General features: G+C 48.1%; 1 protein-coding gene across 1 annotated transcript in view; it reads right to left on the reverse strand.

Annotated features, from left to right (window-relative positions):
* AKAP12 (A-kinase anchoring protein 12) overlaps positions 1-10,157 on the reverse strand; it is a 31,734-nt gene extending 21,577 nt beyond the window's left edge. The window contains exons 1-2 of the mRNA XM_049801261.1: positions 9,898-10,157; positions 87-273 (exon numbers count right to left, since the gene is read on the reverse strand). Of these exons, the coding sequence (XP_049657218.1) occupies positions 87-273; positions 9,898-10,041 (331 nt within the window). The 5' untranslated portion in view covers positions 10,042-10,157. The remainder of the gene's footprint in view (positions 1-86; positions 274-9,897) is intronic.
* Positions 10,158-19,859: the final 9,702 nt, after the last annotated feature.

A 19,859-nucleotide genomic window follows, 5' to 3' on the forward strand; every position in this document is an offset into this window, starting at 1 on the left:
ATCTAGGTGAGCCCCATTTCAACTTCTCACTCCATTTAGCACCCGGGCCTCTAGGCTCTGTCCACTGAACACAGGTTTTTACCTACCATTTGTTCCAGCAGCCTCTGCTTGCTCTCCGGGTGGTTCTTGGTGGGGCGAAGCCGCCTCCGGCTGCTGCCCGTCCAGCTCCTGAGGTGCTGTAACAGCTCCTGGCTGCTGCGGGTCCTGCGGCGGGGCATCATGCTCCGAAGCATCTTCGTTAACGCCAGGTACTGGTAAAATTGCATCTAAAATCTGTGTATTGGTTGAAGGACGGTAGGGAAGGAGAAAGAGAAAAAAAAAAAAAAAAAAAAAAAAAAAAAGGAAGATCAGTATTAGCCCAGGGTTTTCCCCCCCCACAGGATATTTTTCTTTCATTCCTATTTTGCATATATACATGCAAGCATTTTGGGAAACAAATACTTCTGTGCGGTATTCCTCCTTTTCAAAATTATTAACTTTAATAAATCAAAGTAATTCTGTGAGAAGAAAACCCAAGACATAATCTGGGACTACTCATTTTATTGTTCTCCTGCATGAAATACGCAGAAGCAGCAAGTTCTACAGAAAATAGCCTATAACCTTGTGCAGAAATTGGTTTCTAGCATGAAGGAAAAGTCCAGGATAACGCAAATCTAGCCGATGGAAAGCTGTTTTTCATTCTTCAAAATGTCTGACACAGTTGCTCTGATGTATGCATGAATCCTGTCCACATTACAGCTTTTGGTATCACTCCTTTGCTGATGTGCTTATCTTATCATCATAAACAACACAACTACAAAGAAACTGGACTATTCAAGACAGAAAGCGGAATAAATATAAATAAATATATAAATCCCATGAGGAAAGCTAGTGAAACTGGGGTTAAAACTAGAATTTTTGGGCCTCGGTTATTAGGCAGAGATTATTCTTACAGGGGGGAAAAAGCTTGGCAATTCTTTGAGACTCTGCGCTATAATACTTTAAATATTTTTTCTAGATTTGCTAATGTGTAAAAAAAAAAAATCTCTTATTCATCTACCACTTTTGATACATTTTAATTATTTTCAGAATTTGTATTGGCTTGCCATGTAACAAGTAAGATGCTTTTTAAATAAAAATATGCTTCTGGAAGTATGAAATGTGTTGTTATCATTAAAAGAATACCTCCCTACCCTTTAATTATTTGTTTAATTAACTAGCTTTCCAACCGATTGTATTACCTTCCAAGAGAAGCCATTTCAGCTAATTAACCACCTCTTAAACCTCTATTCGTGAAGTGTAGGTTTAAATTTCCTCTGGTAGAACAGCAAACCTTAATTACATATCATTGTCTTATTACTCAGCTGTACTCCCCAAATACTGCCATCAAAGCCCTGTTAATTAAGGGAAAGAACCACAGATACATCCCATCTTTCAGTGTAATGCAACATCCAAACGCTTGAAGCGCCAAACTGGGATCAGAAAGGTGCCACATTCCTGACGTTTCTCTTCCGAAACCCACTAAAAGAAGCTTCTGAATGCAGAGATCCATTTATTTATTTTTATTAGCAATTAGCCCGCTGCAAGGGAATTTCAAATCAACATACAAAGTGCCAGGCAAACAGCTTTCCTCTTATCATTCAACTCCCTTTTCACGCACCAAGGCGGGATCCGAGAGAAGCACCTACCCCCCCACAGGCAACGAGGCGTGCATTTGGGTTGCCAGTTTTCAGCTCAGAAGCCCTTAATTAAGCCAAATTGTTTCCACCTGGCATTGCTGTGGTCCTCAAAGCTGCCTTTCACAGCCACATAATCCACCTCACGAAAAAGGACCCCATTCGGCTCTACTGCCAATACCACAGATGGAATAATTTGGCTTCAGAGTTTTCACATGCTGAGACCAGATATTAAATAGAAGAAATACGGAATGGCTCAACACTCAGATTACATTCCCGCTTCTCACATCATCCTCCTCATAAATCTAAAACACAGGGAACTCAGGAGGAATAAAAATGCCACACCGCCGGACAAAGGCATGTACGCTCTAGGAAGCTCTTCTGCAGTTGCACGCAGCGTTAACTGAATGGCAGTAACTGATTAAAGACTAGCAACAAACAGACACAGAAAATAACAACCTCTTTCTTAAAGGGCTTTCAGATTCTTCAATACAGATTTATGAAAGGACATATTATTGTTTTTTAACAGTAAATTTTAGTCATTCATTCTTGTAAGACAACTGCTCGTCCTGCAAACACAAGAACAACCTTAACTTTACTGGCTCTAAGGGCACTTGGCTATCTGAAGACAAATCCATGGATGGATTTCAAGATGACACCCTCAGAATTAGCACCAACAATTCTTTGAAGTCACAAGAAAGGCAACAGCACCGAGTATCTTAGCACCCCTCACCTTATTCAAAGATCTCCTTGCCTTTCTTCCCAAACCTCCCCCAGTCAGCAAACCATTTAAAGCTAGAGTCATACATATAGACATACACGTATAGACACGTAAAGTCTACCATTTGCCTAAGTGTCTAATATGGACGTGTGCACTCTGCAAGGAACCAGGGTACAAAGGGACTGGGTACCCCAATGCAGTACAATTTGTCTCCCTTTTAAATTGAGCCCTGAATGTTATGACAAAATATTAACTATGGTAACTTTTTCCCAGCTCTGAATTTATTTCTACAGTCATCATGCATTCAGGAAAACGGTGACTATATATCATCCCAAAGATCTGTGACCGAAATTCAAAAGTCACTGGATCTAGCAGATAACCCTTTGGATCTCTAAAATGCTGTGATATCTTCTAGTACAAAGAACAGAATTAAATGTAAAAACATTACTACATGTAAGACTATAAGCAGTTTTTGTTACCAGCTAGTATAATTACAATCCCTGTTCACTCTCTACATAAATTGAGTTTTGAAAGCAGGACCCATCAGTCACAACTGAGTAAAAATGTAAATAAATACATCAAAAACCTCCGTATTTTCAAAATTTGACCAGACCTGCAGTATAACCCTACCCTGCCAGGGAACAGGGACCTTTTTACCCCAGTCTCTTGGGAAAGTGTTTAATGAGATTCTTGGCCATAGGAAGGCAAAGTTAGATTTTCAAATCAAGTGTTCTGCTTTAAGTAATTGAATAATCAAAACTAATAAAACAATAGTATTTTTCACAAATTAAAATACGTGCAAAGGAGAAGAAAATATGCATCTTTGGGGGGGATTGTAATATGAACAGAGACACAACAGCATCATTAATTTGTTTGTGTTTTGTTTTTTTTTAAAAAAAAAAGCTTTCTGTTCCAAGTTGCGCAGGCTCTCTGTGAGGGTCAGTGGTCTCTCCCACTGCATTAGTCCTCAAAAGAAACTAATTTCAATTTTCACTCACATTAACTGCTTCATTTCTCTGAAGGGATCTAACCCGCAGTTTAGTCCAATTATGGCTAATTTAGTGAGCTGTTGTCTTAATTCCATAGCGAATAGCTGTAAAGCTTAGACAAATATAAAGTCAAAGTTTAGAAAGATGGGCGAAAACCTTAAAGAAAAAATTAACGGTATTAGGAATCTCATTATTCAGCTCTGTGTATTTATCTCCAGGTAATAAGACATTACAGTTGGCAGGTTTATCAACATTTATCAGGTTTCTGTGGCACACATTCATCCCTCTCCTTTGATTATTAATTAATTTATGAATGTGTTGTCTCATAAATGCAGGAGAAACCAAGGGGAACTGGTTATCCGGATCACTGATCCTTCAGCTTCTTCATTCCCAAAACAAAGGGCCATCAGTGAAAAAACACTTCAACTTCTGTCATGCCACTACTATACATCATCGTACATGTATTTTTTAAAAGACTTCCTTCATATCCACCACAAAGGTGGAAGCAAAGGGCAGACACACAGCTAATGAGACTAAAATGCACAGGGCTTGTTGCCCACGTCACTCCAACCATCAGCAGCTTCTGCTCCATTTTGCACATAGCGTTAGGCGCAACCGTTGGGCCCCACTAAATGCATACAAAATTAAAAATGTATAAAGAAAACTAACACAAAGAATTACATGAGATATGGATGAACAGCAGGTCCCCGATCTCTGCGTGTACGTTAGCGCACGCTTCATTGACGCGCTATCCTGGAGGGGCTAGCAGCACCCAGCTTCTTCCCCCACCAGCAACCACCACCATTCCCAACATTCCTCGTACCAGACCCAAATCATTCCAGGGATTCCTCGCACCAGGCCCAAACACACCAGAGTTAATTTTGCCTCATTCTGTTAATCCTGCTACACTGATTCTACATTAGATTACTAAAATAGCCAGATCCAGCTGTCTGAACAACTGAGCAAACGAACATAATGGTCTCTGATATTTTTCCTGAAGTTTAATGCTGAAACTTTGGGAAAGCTTGCAGCACTGTTGGTCTGCTCAGGGGGTCTGCTCTTAACACACACTGCTTCATTAAAAAGATCTTCGAACACCAACATTTGGAAAAAAACCCTGCATTTAGGTCATTCCAACTCTTTGTTCACAGCAGTTTGTCTTGTGTTGCATTAGCTAAGGCATCAGAGGTTCGTGGGACATGGCAAATTCCAGGTCGAGAAAATGTAAGGCCCGTTCTCAATAAGGCACGTAACAGCATACTTAATTTCAGTACCTTATTCCTGGGTAACATCTCCTGCAGACAAAGCCAAGAGCCTTCTCCTTTACCTTTCACTCCCTCAGATCTATCCTCTTCTGTCCCAACTCTCAGCCTGGCTTCGTTGTGTCACCTCGTTATGGAGGACTACCTTCAAAATCCAAACCTGACAGGTTTTGCTCCCAAATTGTCTCGGTGATCTCTTTTTCCAACCTGCGAAGGAAGCATTACTCCCAACCTGTCGTTCTGGTCCACACCTTAAGCCGGATCCAACCCGAGCTCCTTCTCAAGTCTCCCACCTTCCAGCGCTTTCTGCACAGCAGTCCTTGGACACCACCTTACCTGAGCATTCACATAGGTACAACTCACCCAGACGCTAAGGATCAGGTAGAACAAGGAGGGAGCACAAAGCAAGTTACTCTCCTTTCAGTAACTGCAACTAGGGCTTCCATTTCCAACCAGAAGGCTTCTCGAGGACACTCCTCTTTGCATCTCGTTAGCCTCTATCGCATCAAACACAAGCTAATTGCCTTGGCTTTCAAAGCGCCCAGACACCCCCTCTACCATCTTCCTCTTACCTCCTGTACGATTAGGGGGTTATTTCACACTTTTGCTGGATCCGTTAGGGGGTTATTTCACACTTTTGGTGGATCCATGACACCAATTTCCATTGTGCATTTTTTGAATTAAGCATTTTTATGCTTTCTCCCCAGCCACCCCACAGGCACGGGCAGACCTCCAAATCTCACCACCTACCTACACCAGTCTCTTCCTTCCCAGTTGGAAGGGAAGTACGTAAAGGGAATCGGACCCTGTTGAACCAGGAGAACCCTGCAGCCTCATCATTCAGACCAAACCCCTCAAACTGGGGCTCTTAGAGACGCAGCCTAGGGACCTCCTTCTGGTACTTGATTAAGCTTAGTTTTACCATCGCTAACGTAGTATTTTCAGGCTGACTCAGCTCCCTCACCCGAACGCAGTTGTTTAAACAGCAGATGTAAGTCTGTCCCAGCTGTTATTTGTCAGGCGCTCGGACAATAAGACATTCTGACATCTCAGCTGGTAACCTCCTTAGAAGAGACAGTTCCAAATATTTACTGTCTAGCAGACACTTGCTCTCATTACAACGCAGGTAGCATAATCAAATTACTATGCAGAAATGGGAGCCATCCTGAAAACACCATTTGAACGACTCACTGCTCTTGAGCAGGGGCCCTTGCATGCCAGCAAGCCAGGAATTCACCACACGACATTTTAAGGCCATCAATTCCCATAAAAGATTCTCTCTGCCAAAGCTAGATTTTGCTGCTAGCGTAGCTTATTAGCACGCCAGTATTTTTCTGCATTCTCTCTTTTAAAAGTTTCCCTACTTTGTTTCAGGTAGCTGTTCCAACACAGCTCTGCTCCTTCAGCAGGGCCACAAAAAGAAACCTGTATTAAAACCGGCACCTTGAGCTTCTAAATAAAATAAAAGCGGGGCGGGGTGATCGCAATTGCTTCAGCCAAGATGTCGGCAGGATGACGCAGCTCTCCTTGCATCACCCGCGTGGCTTGTAGCTGCTTTCTGCCCCACGGGACCTCGGAGGGCACCGCTGCGAGGGGAAGCGCGCTGGCATCTTTTTCCAGCTCTCCCTGATGCTCAGCATCCAAACGGGAAGCGCGTCACTGCTACGAACAGAGAAGGAGCTCACGAGATGGAGGTGCCCGAGCCAACCTCGCCACGTGCTGCCACCAACAGTAATGTCACCCAGCACCCTGCCCAATCCCGGCCACGAGGTCCTGCACGCTCCCCTGCACCTGCTGCTTCTGCTGTCCCAGCCCCAGAAGCCACACATCTTGCTAAATCGGCAGAGAATGACCTTGCCAAAGAAGCTGAACGGCTTCCTAGGAGGGGGTTAGCTCCTTCAACGAGCTCGCCCGGTGCCAAAAGCAGCCAGGGGCAAGCTGCAGGTGCCCCGGGGAGGAGGCAGGAGCACAGGACCCATCCCATCGGACACCTCAAAGCTTCTGTCAGTCTGGCACACCCGAAGTTTGTCTGGTCTCCTCTGTGAGGCAAAGAAGACCTTGTTCCTACTTCTAGCACTATTATTATTGAAATCTGCTAAATCCTGCTCAGGCCAAGCTTTGAGGCCTCTGTGCTGCTCAGGGCAGTCGGACAAGGAGGTTTCACAGACACTACCACCAGCAGGGAAAGTATTTTACATTTCCCCTCCTGCCCTGCTGCAGATGCATGCCTTGTCCTGGCTCTGGGTCTGCATCGCACCTGCGTGTCATAGGAGTCAAATGAACTCACTAATACATCGGGGAACGGACCCAGAAAAAAAAATAAATAAAAAAATTAAAAAAAAATCCAGTGTTTCCTGAAGGGTTAGTGAGTTTAACCTGCTTCCAGGAAGGCAAGGCGAGGACCGGACATGGTGTGAGGTGGGACTGCATCATCCAGGGCAAGACAGGGAAGAGGCGTAGGGGAGGGTGAAAAAGAGGGGAAAAGAGTATTGCTGCTCAAACAGCAAGGAGATAACCCCATCAGACAGATCAGCCCTCTGTGGGACCACACCCTGCCCCTTGATTTAAGCAGGACTTTGGGTATCGATTCACAAATCCCATGAATCCAGTTCAGGCACGCAAAGGGATGGGTGCCTCCAGCGCCCTCCCCAGCAGAGGAGGCTGCCTATGCAAGATCAGGAGCAGCTCCTCCACTGCCAGGGTTTAAGCTTTGTCTGCTACTGGAAAAAAAACCACCACTTTCAAGTCCCAGTAACATGCTGGGCTGGAAACTCTGAGGCTGCTTTACGTGTAATTCACGAGCAACTTGTGAAAGGATGGGGCGAGGTCCTCACCGCTGAGGTCCCAACCCACTGAGCCCGCGTTTCACCTGCGGTGCTTGTGAGCCAGCCCCCAAAGGCTCCTAGGATCTCTCCCACTGTAGACCAAGTGCTTTTACAGGGTCTCTCGCATCTCCTGGGCTGTGGAAGCGAGAAAAACTGAACCGTCCTCTCCCCCTTCCAGTAACTGGGACACCTCAGAAGCTGCTATCTGGCCAAAGAGTCACATGTGAACCACAGAACAGCTTAAAGACTAAAAATTTGGCCCTTTCTAGAAGAAAAGGCAAAGAGGTTTTTTGGCTTGTACAAAATACAAATATATCATGAAAGAAACTTGATTAAATATTTTGAGGAATTTCAAGTGACAAAAAAGCACAACTGCTGTGAGATTTTATAACCTGTATTGGACTAGTTGCCTAGACAATTTGTCTGTGATTGACTTGCCAAGGCTCACTCAAGTTGGATTCCATTAAAGTCAGTTTTCAAAGTTTTTCTTCTAAAAGAAGGGGGTTGTGATAAGCGTTTTAGTTTGGAAAGACGCAAGAAAGAAGACCATCCTTCAAAACGTCCCCCTTCTGCAAACAAATTAGCTCTTTGGCAGATTTCTCCAGGGGCATTGCAGAATCTGGTATTTTTCAAATTCAAAGGGCTGAAAGTAATAATGATGAAAAATCGTGTCACAAATCTGCGTGAAATTACCTTGCTGTAGTAAGAACGGACTAAACGAGATACAAAAAAAGCACGATCAAGCTTCATTAAAAATTTGTTTTTCTTTTTATTTAGTGTAATGGAAGGCAAAAATAGCTGGTTTAGAAGAACAGTAGTAATGAAACTTCTTACAGAAGTAAAATGGTAACAGAAATTCCCCACACCTTTAAACAGTTCCAGAAGGTAAAAATCTATTAAAAAACATTTTTCCTAAAGCATAGAAGACATAAACCACAGTATTAGTAATAATAATCTATATTTGAGAACAGCATCAATGGCATTCTCTTTTTGGGGGGGTTTAGTTCCCGTAACTGGATAAACAGGGCTATGAATGTTACGCCCCTTCTTCAAAGCCACATTACCTTCATTTTTAAACAACCACAGTAGCCAAATGCTTGCCCTCTATAAATTTACTCGCGCCTAAATTTCAGCATCTGAATTCTACGATTGCCCAACACAACCGCTAAATGTTTTGTTAACCAACACCAATCCCTGACGCTTATTTGGTTAAAAAGAAAATAAAATAAATCTCAGTTAATTCAAAGTTCATTCTCAGTGTGGTTTTCAAATCTGTCAAAACACGCACAAGGAGGTCTAGTGGCAGCCAGGAACTATGGGAAATTCAACTTGAAAGTTAAATCTGAACCACAAGGTCAAAGAAACAAAGTCATAACCAGTTCTCAAGCTCTAACACACCCACGCACCAGCTTACAGAAACTTCGGAGTGTCCCTGCTCTGAGGACCCAAACTCTGAAGAGCCTACAGAAGGGGATCTCGGTATAACGTGGTATTATTGCTCTCCTAACAAACTAACGCCTAACCCCAAAGCAACGCTCTGTCAACACGTAGATGCACATAACCTCCCTTTCAGTCCCAGAATCCCCTAAACGCGCCTATTCCAGAGGGATAAATGGCTTCATTCATAATCTATTTTTAAACACCAGACACGTTTTAAAAGAATTTCTTTCAATTCTTCAACGGCTTTATTAAAAATAACACATACCTACAGCTCCTTTACTCCCTACTGGCTGAGAGTTAGCCAGTCACTCCCCTTCCCCCCGCCCCCGCAATGGGTATGACACCAGGGACCACGAAAGCCACGGCTACAGCCCACCCGGGCCGGGGGGCTGCGGCTCAGGTGAGCCTGGGGCTGGGGTGGGGGAGTGGGGTGGGGGTGCGGGGACACCCCCCCCACCCCCGGGGCTGGCGCCCAGCCGAGGACACCGCAACACCGGCGGGCTGGCCGCGCCCCGACGCGCCTCCCACCTGCACCCTCGGGAGAGGGGGGGGGGGGGGCGGGGGGGCTGCGGAGCCCTGGGTACCGCTGCGAGCCGGCTGCAGGACCGCAGTCAGGAGGTTTCTTGGCGCAGACCCCGCCGCGGGTGGGTGCGGCCCTTCTCCCCCCGCCCCGCCACGGCCGCACACAAAAGCGGCGGCGCCCCCCCCCCCGCCGCCCTCGCCCCCCCACCCCACCCCTTGCCGCCGCCGCTGCCGCCGCCGGCGGGAGTTTTATGACTGCGGCGCTGGCCATGGCGCAGTCCCGGCCCCGCAGCGGCCACCGCCGCGCCCCGGCTCCGCGCCCGGCCCGGCGGGGGGGGTGGTCGTCGGCCGCGGCAGGTGCCCGCCGCCGCGGCGGGAAAGTTTCCCCGGGCCGGGGGTGCGGCGGGAGCCGCCGCCCCGCGTCCCCCCTCCGCTCCCCGCCCCGGCCCCCCTCTTCCCGGCTCCCCGCCGCCCCTGCCTTACCTTGGCGGGCTCCGCCGCCGGCCGGGGCGCCGCCGCCGCTGCTTCTTCTGCCGGCGGCAGCTCCGGGGAGGTTTGGGGGGTCCCGGCGGCGGCCCCGTCCCCGTCCTGCGGGGCGGGCGGCTCGGCGGAGCTGCCGGCGCCCATGGCGCTGCCCCGCGGCCGTGCGGAGGAGCCGCGGGCGGAGGGGGGGGGCTGGCGGTGGGCGGAGGGCGGCGGCGGCGCAGCCGGGAATGAAGGAGCCCGGCTCTCCGCAAACTCCTTTAGGGAGCGAGAGGAGGGGAGAGGAGGAAAAAAAAAAAAAAAAAAAAAAGAGAAAAAAAGAGGGAAAAAAAAAAAAGAGCGAGCGAGAGCCAGCGAGGAAAATCACCTCCTCCCCTGGTCCCCCCGCCCGCCTGCCTCTTGCTCCATCACATGAGCAGAGCCCCGGACACGCCTTGCAGCATCAAACCGGGCTGATAAGGAGCGGCCAAGGGGGGCAGCGCCCAGCCCGCCGCCCCGGCGGCCGGGGGCCGCTCCCCTCGCGGGCACCCCCGGGGCTGGGGGCGCCGCCCGGCCCTCCCCGGCCCTCCCCGGCGGCACCGCGGCGCTGACTCAGCGTTTCAGCTCCCTCGCCGGGACCGGGACCGGGACCGGGGACGGGGACGGGGACCGGGGCCGGGGCCGGGACCAGCCGCCGCCCGCCAGCACCCTCGGGGGGGCTCCAGCCCGGCCGCGCTGCCCTTGCACACACCTCCCCCCCTTCCTGGGGGGGCTTCTGCCGGCTCCTGACCCGAGGGCTCGGCGCCGGGGCCCCGAGCCTTCAGCGCCGTGGGCTTGCAGACCTCGGCCGTGCTGGGCCTGTCTGCGAGAAGGACGTCCAGATTTCGGCTGATGCGGCAAAGTAGGGTCCTACGGCTTGGGCAACTTTGGAGAACAAAAAAACCAAAACAAACCTGCTTTTTTTTGGTCACGCGGGACAGGTTCCCATCTATTAATTCATGCCCGATGACATGGCATAAGCAAGCAAAGCAACGAACACGGTAGTTTCTCTCCTAGCCCGGAACGCACAAAGCTGCTTTTCCCGTGCCACAAAAGCAGGACCAACGTGTACGTAGGCATGCTCTTATCCAGCGCTTCCCAAAAGTATCAGCAGGGAAATAGCACACACATTGAAGTAAACCAACCAGAATGTGCCGAATGGGTAGCAAACGGATCCATTCACTGTTCCTCACCGTAAGTATAAAGTCTTTTTTTCTACACACATAAACCTATCCAGCCTCTATGGGGTTCATGGTTAAAACCAGGTATAATCTGAAGATTTCATAGTATATACTATAGAAGCATATACAATTTCCTTCAGAACACTTAAACTGGTCCTCACCCACCAGAACACCAGTTCATTCAGAAAAAAGCATCCTCTTAAAATTCCGTTCTACAGATTGCCTGATGTCTGCACACTGGTCAAGTTTTCCCTAAAAAAACCCAAGCCATATCAAGTCAATGACTGAAAAAGCCCCTGCAGCAAGGCGCCTTCGCCAATACGAGAACCTACCGGAGTCGGTGTTCAGCAGAACAAAACTGCTGTCGTGGATCACACAGATGGAATCAACACCTCCCCCTTTCTGCCTACTCTCACTCATTTTCAGATCAGCCTTTTTTCTTATACATGCGTGTGTATGTCGCAGCAGAAGTACGTTGTCCTAAAGCCACTTACCTGCTCAACAGTTTTCTTAATATTTCATTATTCGTTCCTCATCTCCGGGAAGTCAGTATTGGGGCACTTATTTTACAAGAGAGCAGCAAAAGTAAGAAGGGAGTGAGAATCAGTTGTGTGGTCACCCGGTTCAGGGAGGTGGAAAGGGAACCCACAGAAAGCGGTGGTTAACCCTAAGCTTTGCCAGGCTGGAGCAGCCGGGGAGCTGCGCGCTGAAGAGCAGAGTGATCCGGCCCTTGCTGCAGCCGCAATATCTAATATGCTCTGGCCTCCCCGCAGCCTTTGAGGCCAGAGGCACAGAGCACTTGAGGTGCCCGGCACCTCCAGGGACAAGAGCCACAGGTCTAAGCTTTCAGGAGTGACTAACCAAGCCTCTGCAGAAGAACTTCCCCGTAGCCACCTAATGTTCCTGGATAACCCATCTGCCAGCGCCCATGACAGGCGAGCGAGGAGCCCTTTCCCAGCCTTTCCTGACCGTCATCCTTTGACGCCCACATCTCTGGTGGAGGAATAGCCAGCACCACCTCCGTTCCCCGCCGAATCTGCTTTTCTCTTTGCCTTCAGCTGCTCCTTTCCAGGCGCCGCGGAGCGCTGAGGCCAGCCCGGCTGCTGCGTGCAGGGCCATCTTGGGTTCCCCTTCAGCCATGGACCCTGGGTGCAGACACAGAGCTCTCCTGGGTTTTGGCGAGGGGAAGGCCAGCCATGGGGCTCAGTGGCAGATGGAGCAGCCAGCAACGGCGCCTGCGGCGGGAGGGGAGATCGGGGATTTGCCAGGGAGTTTCTCGAGAAGGGAAATGTGATGTAATTCAAGGTCTGTGCCATATCATTTCTCTTTTCACTGTTCATTGACCACAAAATGCTTTCTTTGCAAGCAGCTAGAACACAGACTCCTTCCTCCCATCTAAACTTGCTCTTTAGTCCGTTTGCTTGCGCCCAGCACCACCTGCTCCGTGCCCAGGGGTCTCAGAGCACAGCTGCTGCAAACACTGCAGCTGAGCGAACCCCCCCCTCAACGCCCATCCACTGGTCATTTTCTGAATGCAGATTCCTTTCTTTCTGCTGGAACTCTTTGGCTACACCTATATGGTGAATTAAAATGTGCTGGGCACTGCTTTCTGGTTTTAAGGTTGAGCAGCGCAGCATGGCTTGCGTGTACATGCCTAACTTCTCCCCGCTCCGAACCATCACATCTCTGCAAACTTGTGGCGCAGGCAGCCGTGGGCCAGTGTCCCAGCCATGTTCAGTCACCAGTATGGGCACAGCTTTTGCCTCCTTTCCTTTTGCAGTTATTTATTTACCTGCTTTTGTTTTCTTTCCTGGAGTAAATATAGCATACGGACTTGAAGAGATGTATCCAACATCTCTACTGTTGCCCAGAGGCCGGTCGGTTCTCTTTTAGCCTTTCACGATGCTCTGTAACCCGCCTGTACAGAAGGAATTGCAACGAATGACAGGCTTGACTCTGGCATGTGTCGGCCTGTGCTTCTCTATCTTCTGCCTGTGTGTTCGAGAGGTTATTGTCCAGCCCTTTGCCCTGAATGCTGCAACTGCCTCTTGCTATATCGAAGTGTTTTTCAGGCACAAAGTCTGTTTCTCCCCACAGCCTTTCCAGTGAAGCGGAGTCACATATGCTTCAGATGATCCTCTTCCTAAGTCACCAAGTGTCAGCGCGGAGGCAAGAATATTCAAGCTATTGACAGAAGCATGCATGCACACTTTTTAGGATGAAACCAAGGAAGGCAAAAAGATAAAAATTAAAGCACTACTGGCATGTTACCTAGGCCTATTTCCAGTGAAACATCTTTAAGGAAACCTCTACTAAGAGGTCCAAGTGCAAACCTTCCAAATGGCAGGACAATCTTTCAGCTCTGCAGCTAGCATATGACTGCTTTAAACTTCCCTGAAATCTGGGTAACTTTCATAATGAGATTTAAAATGCAGACTCTGTGGACAGGGCTTAATTTACTTACTTTTAAAAATTGCTACTTTTCCAAAAGCTTTTATAATTGACGTTACCGGTGCTGACGCATTTGTAAAGAAGAGATGAACTACATGTCCCAGCCTGTGTTGGTGAACTATTTTCCTGCCGTCTTTTGCCCCGTTCATGATTTCCCCCATCCGATCCTTGCAGCCTTGACTCCCTTGGTCCCTGCAAGGGACCACAAGCTTCGTTGCTGCAGCCTGCTCTGGCTGCGGCTGGCAAGGTGGGGATGGCAGGGCTGGTCCCCTGCATCTGTGATGGAGAACAGGGCCGCCTGCCCAGCCTGTGTGCCAGGGGCTCCCCGTATCTGATCCAGGCCGGCTGTTCACAGGTTTGTGCAAGACGGCGACTGGGAGCACTGGCAGCTTCCTGGAGCCCTGTTTACACGAATGCTGCTGCTGCTGCTTTTATCGGTGGCGGAGCTGCACTGGGATATTTTTGGCATAAAAGCTGAGTGGAAACATATCATATAAGTGTTCTTGAAATGGGAAGCTCTCAAGAACATACCTTAGATCCGGATAGAGAATACAGTGCTCTGACTTCACCTCAGCTGTATTTACCAGCTATCTTCAGCTTTTTTCCCCCCTCTTTTGTCCAGCTGTGATAGGAAATCCCAGGACACTGTTAGAAATAGACGCATATGCCTAAGGAGCCAATACATATCAGCCTAACAAAATACTGATGAGTGTAAAAGGAAGAAAATGACAAAAATAGCCGTGTAAAAATAGTTTGCTTGCAAGCAGCATTGATAAGGCCATAGGAAGAAAAAACGAGAAAGGAATAAATTTTGCAAATTTAGAAAACCCTTTCTTTACTTCGCAGGAGATAACATACCCCAGAAAAATCACACTGATAAACAAAACGAACAGAACTTCTAAATCTAATATGTTCACAGAGGTGATCTGCATCAGAAAAGACCTATTCATGGATAATGACACATATCTGCGCAATTTAAAAAATAATGTTAGTAGCAGAAATTGACTTTCAGTCTTGGATTTGATGATTATTTTAGTAAAGGCCATACATTTGAATAGCAAGTGTGTCATCCAGTGCATAGCTGCACATTTCTGCAGGACCCAGAGACCACTGTTGGACATCCCGGAGCCATTTCAGGAGAGGCAGACCCAGCCTGTAGAACAGTTTCTCTCCTCACCACTTCCTCACTTACCCTGCTCTTTCCAGGAGGTGTTGGACAAATACGTTAAGATTCAGTAGTCCAACTGTCGTCACCTGCTCACGGGCAGTTCTTCACAGGGGTGTGGGACAGGGCAAGAGACTGCAAAGGTCCATCCCGTTGGGAGTTTGGCTGAAGAGATGCACAGCATGGCCTGGTCACTGCCCAAATGATGCTGTCTCAGCCCTGTAAGAGCTCTGTTTGCTGGAGAGCCCCTGATCTGTCCATATCAAAATATTGGCATTTCCAGGAGGCAATGTTTCGGTGTTCAAGCTTAAAAGTGGCTGAATTTTTTTTCTTCAGTGGGAAAAAAAACCTAAATTTGGCTTTGTAAAGAAGAAAAAAAAGACGTATGCTATATGACTTTTCTTTCCAGAGAAGGAAGAAATGCAAAGGACTCCATTTCATCATTCCCCTATAATGCCAAGTGCTCTGCTTTCCTGCTAAGGAAGGGAAAGCTACACCCAGGCTGTAGTTTATTTTCATGCTGTTAGTTTGGTAGTCATGCAGTGTAATAGGAGAATAAATAGTGTGATGTGCAGGTGCAAGGACAGTAGATGGCCAGCGTGGACACCAGCTTAACAGGCGAGCTTAGTGACAGCGGCAAAGATGGAAGAATGTGACCTCCGCTGCAGTGTTTTATCTGCTGCACAGATAAATGCACCTCACCCAAAAAGCCTTTCAGGCAGTGCTCTGAGGAAATTCCTCGTCAAGGAAGGAATGCCCAGAGGAGAGAGATAAAGGGGCACAGAAGGTCCCTGTAATGCCATTACCCCATTGTCCCTGCAGCAGGTGAGTGAGGCTGTTTTGTCTTCAGGAGGAAATCCCTGTGGCTTGGGAGGGAGAGCACTGACTGTTTAGAAATGCCTTGGCACTACTGATGTTATCAAGAATGGCAGACTTCAGAGGCAGCAGGTGCTAAAACACCACTCTGAAAATTAAATTTGAATCTAGAGTGGACTCAGAGAATAATTTAGGTTGGAGGGGACCTCCGGAGGTCATCTAATGCAAACTCTTGCTCAGAACAGGAACTCTTGCTCAGAACCTTAGATGAGGTTGCTCAGGACTTTCTTCAAGTGAGTTCGTTCTCCTCCCCGCCTCTTGCCAGCAGCTGCCCCGTACGTGCACATCAGTAGGTGAAGAAAACACCTTCCCTCTGTTGCCGGCAGCAATACGTTTCCAGCCTCCACTGCGGAGGGACCCCCATCCTCCACAAGCTCGGGTGTCACCCCGAGATGCCCACCCTTTGCCAGTCACCCCAGCAGTCTCTGCCAAGCCTGTGTCCCCCCCCATCTCCCCTCCCGAAGGCTTGGGGCCATGAGGAAGCTGTAGGTCCCCGAGGGGAGACCACCGCTGCCGCCTCGACAGGCACCCGGCTCTGCCCACCACCCGCACAGCCGCGTCCCCTCTCAGGAGCCCCGTCCCATCAATGGGAAGTGGGATGTGAAGCTGCTCCGTGCACCCCTCCTACCCCCCCCAGACTACCTGCGCCCCTGGCAGTTTCTCATCATGTTTTGTGGCTCCTGGCCAAGCCGGGAGATATTTGCAGTGTGGAAGCTGCATAGGCCGTGTAATCCTTCCTCCTGTGATGCGCTCCCCAAGCAGGGTCAATCAACCTGGGAAACCTCTATAGCCGCACGTAGGAAATGGCAAAGTGGTGTTTGGATCGCAACACCAGCAAACAGAGCAGGAAAACAAATTTGAAAGGAAACACAGAGACCACCAGGATTGTGTCTCAGTACTGTCACATTCTTCCTCTGGCCTGAGCAAGCACCATTCTGCTCTGCTATTGCCCACCCAGAATGATGTTGCAAGGATAATTTCCCTAGCCCGTTACCTTGATCTGTCTCTTTGCAGCATTCCTCTGGCCCTCCATCAAGCACGATGTACTTGTCTTTGGCTTCCTCATCTAACCCCACCGTATTTATAATCTGTCTTTCAGTATTGATGATGGTCACAGCTACCCACCTCCTTCATTTGCTTTTGAGATTTTCAAACAGGAGCCTCTGTGCTTTGTCTTATGCTGCTCCTGACGCCTGGAGGCAACGTCCTTCAAAACCTTCATTAAATCATGCCTTTGACATGTCATCTACAGAAAATGGGACAGCAGTTAGGTAGCGATGTGGCTGACCTATGATTACTGATTACTCAGCAACATTATTTCCTTATTTCCCCTTGTCTGTCCATCTGGCTACCCGTATCTATTGCAGACACATCAGGTTTCGCCTCTGAGCGTCACCCCTTCGCTCCGACCCCCTGCCTGCCCGGTTTCTGTCACTCCCAGGCTGGCAGGGGGGTCTGGGCGCAGAGGGGTCCCGTGTCCCCGTCAGTGGCTGGCCTTCGCTGGTGAGCCCCCGCGCCTGGGGACGCAGAGCCGTCGGGTGGTCCCTGGGTGGGCGATGCCCTCCTCCCTTTCCTGGACCGGTGCACGCGGCCACTGAATTGGGGGAAGCCGTGAGATCTGCTGTTTCCGCTGCTTTGTAATGAGATTGTAAATTCTGCGATGCACGGAAAACACTTTTGTTCTGCCTGATATAATGACGAATATGGGGGGGGGGGGGGGGTGTCTGTCTGTGACTCGCCGTGCCTGTTTCTGCAGTAATACAAACAGTAAGTAGGCCTTAGCTGTTCGTGATTTATAATTTTTGTTGTGAGCAATCAATAGAAATTTTAGGCTGGTCGCTTGACTGACAAAAGTACAAAGCAGCATCCAAACTTTTAACCAGAAGCTTTTAACCTTCTGTCAACATGATCAAAAATAAGCTCACTTCCAGAAAAATAACCAGAAGAGAGCCAGAAAGATAACCATCATCTTTCAGACTTCTAAATAATTCCTGACCTGGGACTTGAGCTCAAAGCATTTTTAGCCCCTTTGTTGTCAAGGCACATAAAAAAGATTACTGATGCGGGAAGGAAGCAAGAAGTAGAGCAAGCATAGATCATTTCTATAGTCCAGGTTTTGTCTTAGTCATTGTAGAAGAGGGCACTAAGACACCTGAAAGGCAGAAACCTTCAGCAGCGGCGAGAACAGCGTCTACAACCTTTGTGTGGGTCTGTGTATTAGTCTCGGAAAAGAAAAAATAGAGAGCCTCTGGGGTGGAGACAGAAGTCTTTCTGTAAAGCATCATATACGGATGTAAAATTTAGATCAACTTTTGCAGTTTTAAGACATGAAAAGGTAAAATGCTTTTCTTCATGGGTCTCCACCTTTAAGAATTTATAATAGTAGCGTGTAATCGGTCCAGCCAGTAAATGCTCTCTGTGCCTCCCTTGTAACAGCAGGGACAATGACACAGCTGGTGTCATTCCTAAGGCTGGCCGGGCTGCCACTGCACTTGAAGTGATCCTTGATAAGATTTCAAGTGAAAGAAGGAGAGAAAGACAGAAAGAAAGAGGGCAAGGAAGCCTCCCCCACTTCAAATTCTTCAGGCTGACCTGTCAGCATCTACGTTACTACATTTGGACTTGAATTTCTCACGAAGGTCAGAGCAGATTAGAAGCCGCTTTCATATCTGACAGAAATACTACTCCCCAGTGAACAGGAGGGGGTAGCTCCAGCGTCTTTAAGTGGAAAGAAAAGTTCAGTCTTCTCCAACCGGCAGTGTGGAGTGCACGGAGGCCTCCCAGTATTAACTCTGATCGGCACCAGTGGGTCATCTTCTCTCCGTAAGCCCACATCCTCCCCCCTCTGTTTGGATCTGAGCAGCAGACTCAAAAAGCACGATTGAAAATACCAGGAAAACATAGCAAGATTTGAAAGATCATATGATCATCTCATGATCACCAGCATTCGTTTCTTTTTATGCTGTTTGTGGGAAATGTATAATATTTTTTTCTAAATGACCCTTAAAACACAACAGCAGAATTATGTGCAGCCAGGCAAGGGCTTGATTTCAAGAGTGACCTCAGGACTCACATTTCCTCTTGCCTGAAGCTCAATTCACATTTGTAGGGAACTTGCTCAGTGGGAGACATGTTTTTCTTAAATGTTCAACAGCTGCATGGAAGCTAGGCAGCAGGAAAAACAGAGGGGCAGGCAAAGGATAAAAATAATAATACTGTATTCCCCCCTTGTCTTTTAAAACTCTAGTTCCCTCAAATAAAAAGTAAGAAAGGGAAATCTGAAAATCCTGATGTGATGAGTCCGAGGCACATAGGCTGAGTGGCATGACAGAGGTCATGAAGGAGCCTGAACAAAGCAGAGCATCCACAGTCCAGCCCTGTTTATAAAAATGTCTAGCTCCACCAGAATTAGTAATTGGATGCCAGAATGCAGAACAGCTAGAGGTTTTTTCCCAGTACAGATCTAAATAACACAGTGCTGAGGAAACGCAATGTGAAAGCAAAGGGGAGACAATTTTATAAAAAAGTCTTTATTTTAGAGCAGACTGGCAAAGTAAGAGGATTTGCTGAGGAAGATATTTGAGGAAGATGTACCGTATCAGAACAGGTAGGAGATGGTAGTAGTCAGCAGGTGACCACAAAGCACGGAAGATCAACGTGAACCAGAGTTTTCCAGTTGGCCACTGGACTTCCCATATGCCATTTTACATGTCACAGGTTGCACTATCATCCGTAGTGAGAGTCTACAGCAGTGAGAGCACCTACTCAGGATAAATCAGAAGAAAGCTTTCCCTGGTTTACCTTCCCTGTGTGGGATGCCTCACTCAGCTGGAAATCAATCTTTGTGCATCTCACAAACAGGGAAGGAAGGGGAAATTGAGAAGGGGAAGCTATAAGAGAAAGCAAGGAGGAAAGAGAGGCAAAGAAGTGGGGAATGGCAGAAATCAGTGGAGAAGTAGGGATGACGGTTAAGGACTCCAAAGACAGAGGAAGCAAAGGGCAGGCAGGAAGGAGGTGAAGAAAATTAGTGAGAGCCCAGAGGTAGCAATGAGGATAAAGGAATGAAGGGAAAGGAAGGAGAATTTTTCAAAAATATCATGTTTGCTTTGAAAAATGAATGCAAAATAACCACAAGAGGTTTAACCTATGCTGATGCTGATGTCGTATCAACAAGCCCTTTCAGGCCGAAGTCAGGAGTTGTTGCCTCGCCTGTCCTGCATAGCCCTTGGTCGGGTCGGTGGGCTGACTCCTCACTCAGCCTGTGCCTGTGT

The sequence above is a fragment of the Accipiter gentilis genome, chromosome 5, assembly GCF_929443795.1.
Source record: "Accipiter gentilis chromosome 5, bAccGen1.1, whole genome shotgun sequence".
Taxonomy (NCBI): Eukaryota; Metazoa; Chordata; class Aves; order Accipitriformes; family Accipitridae; genus Astur; species Astur gentilis.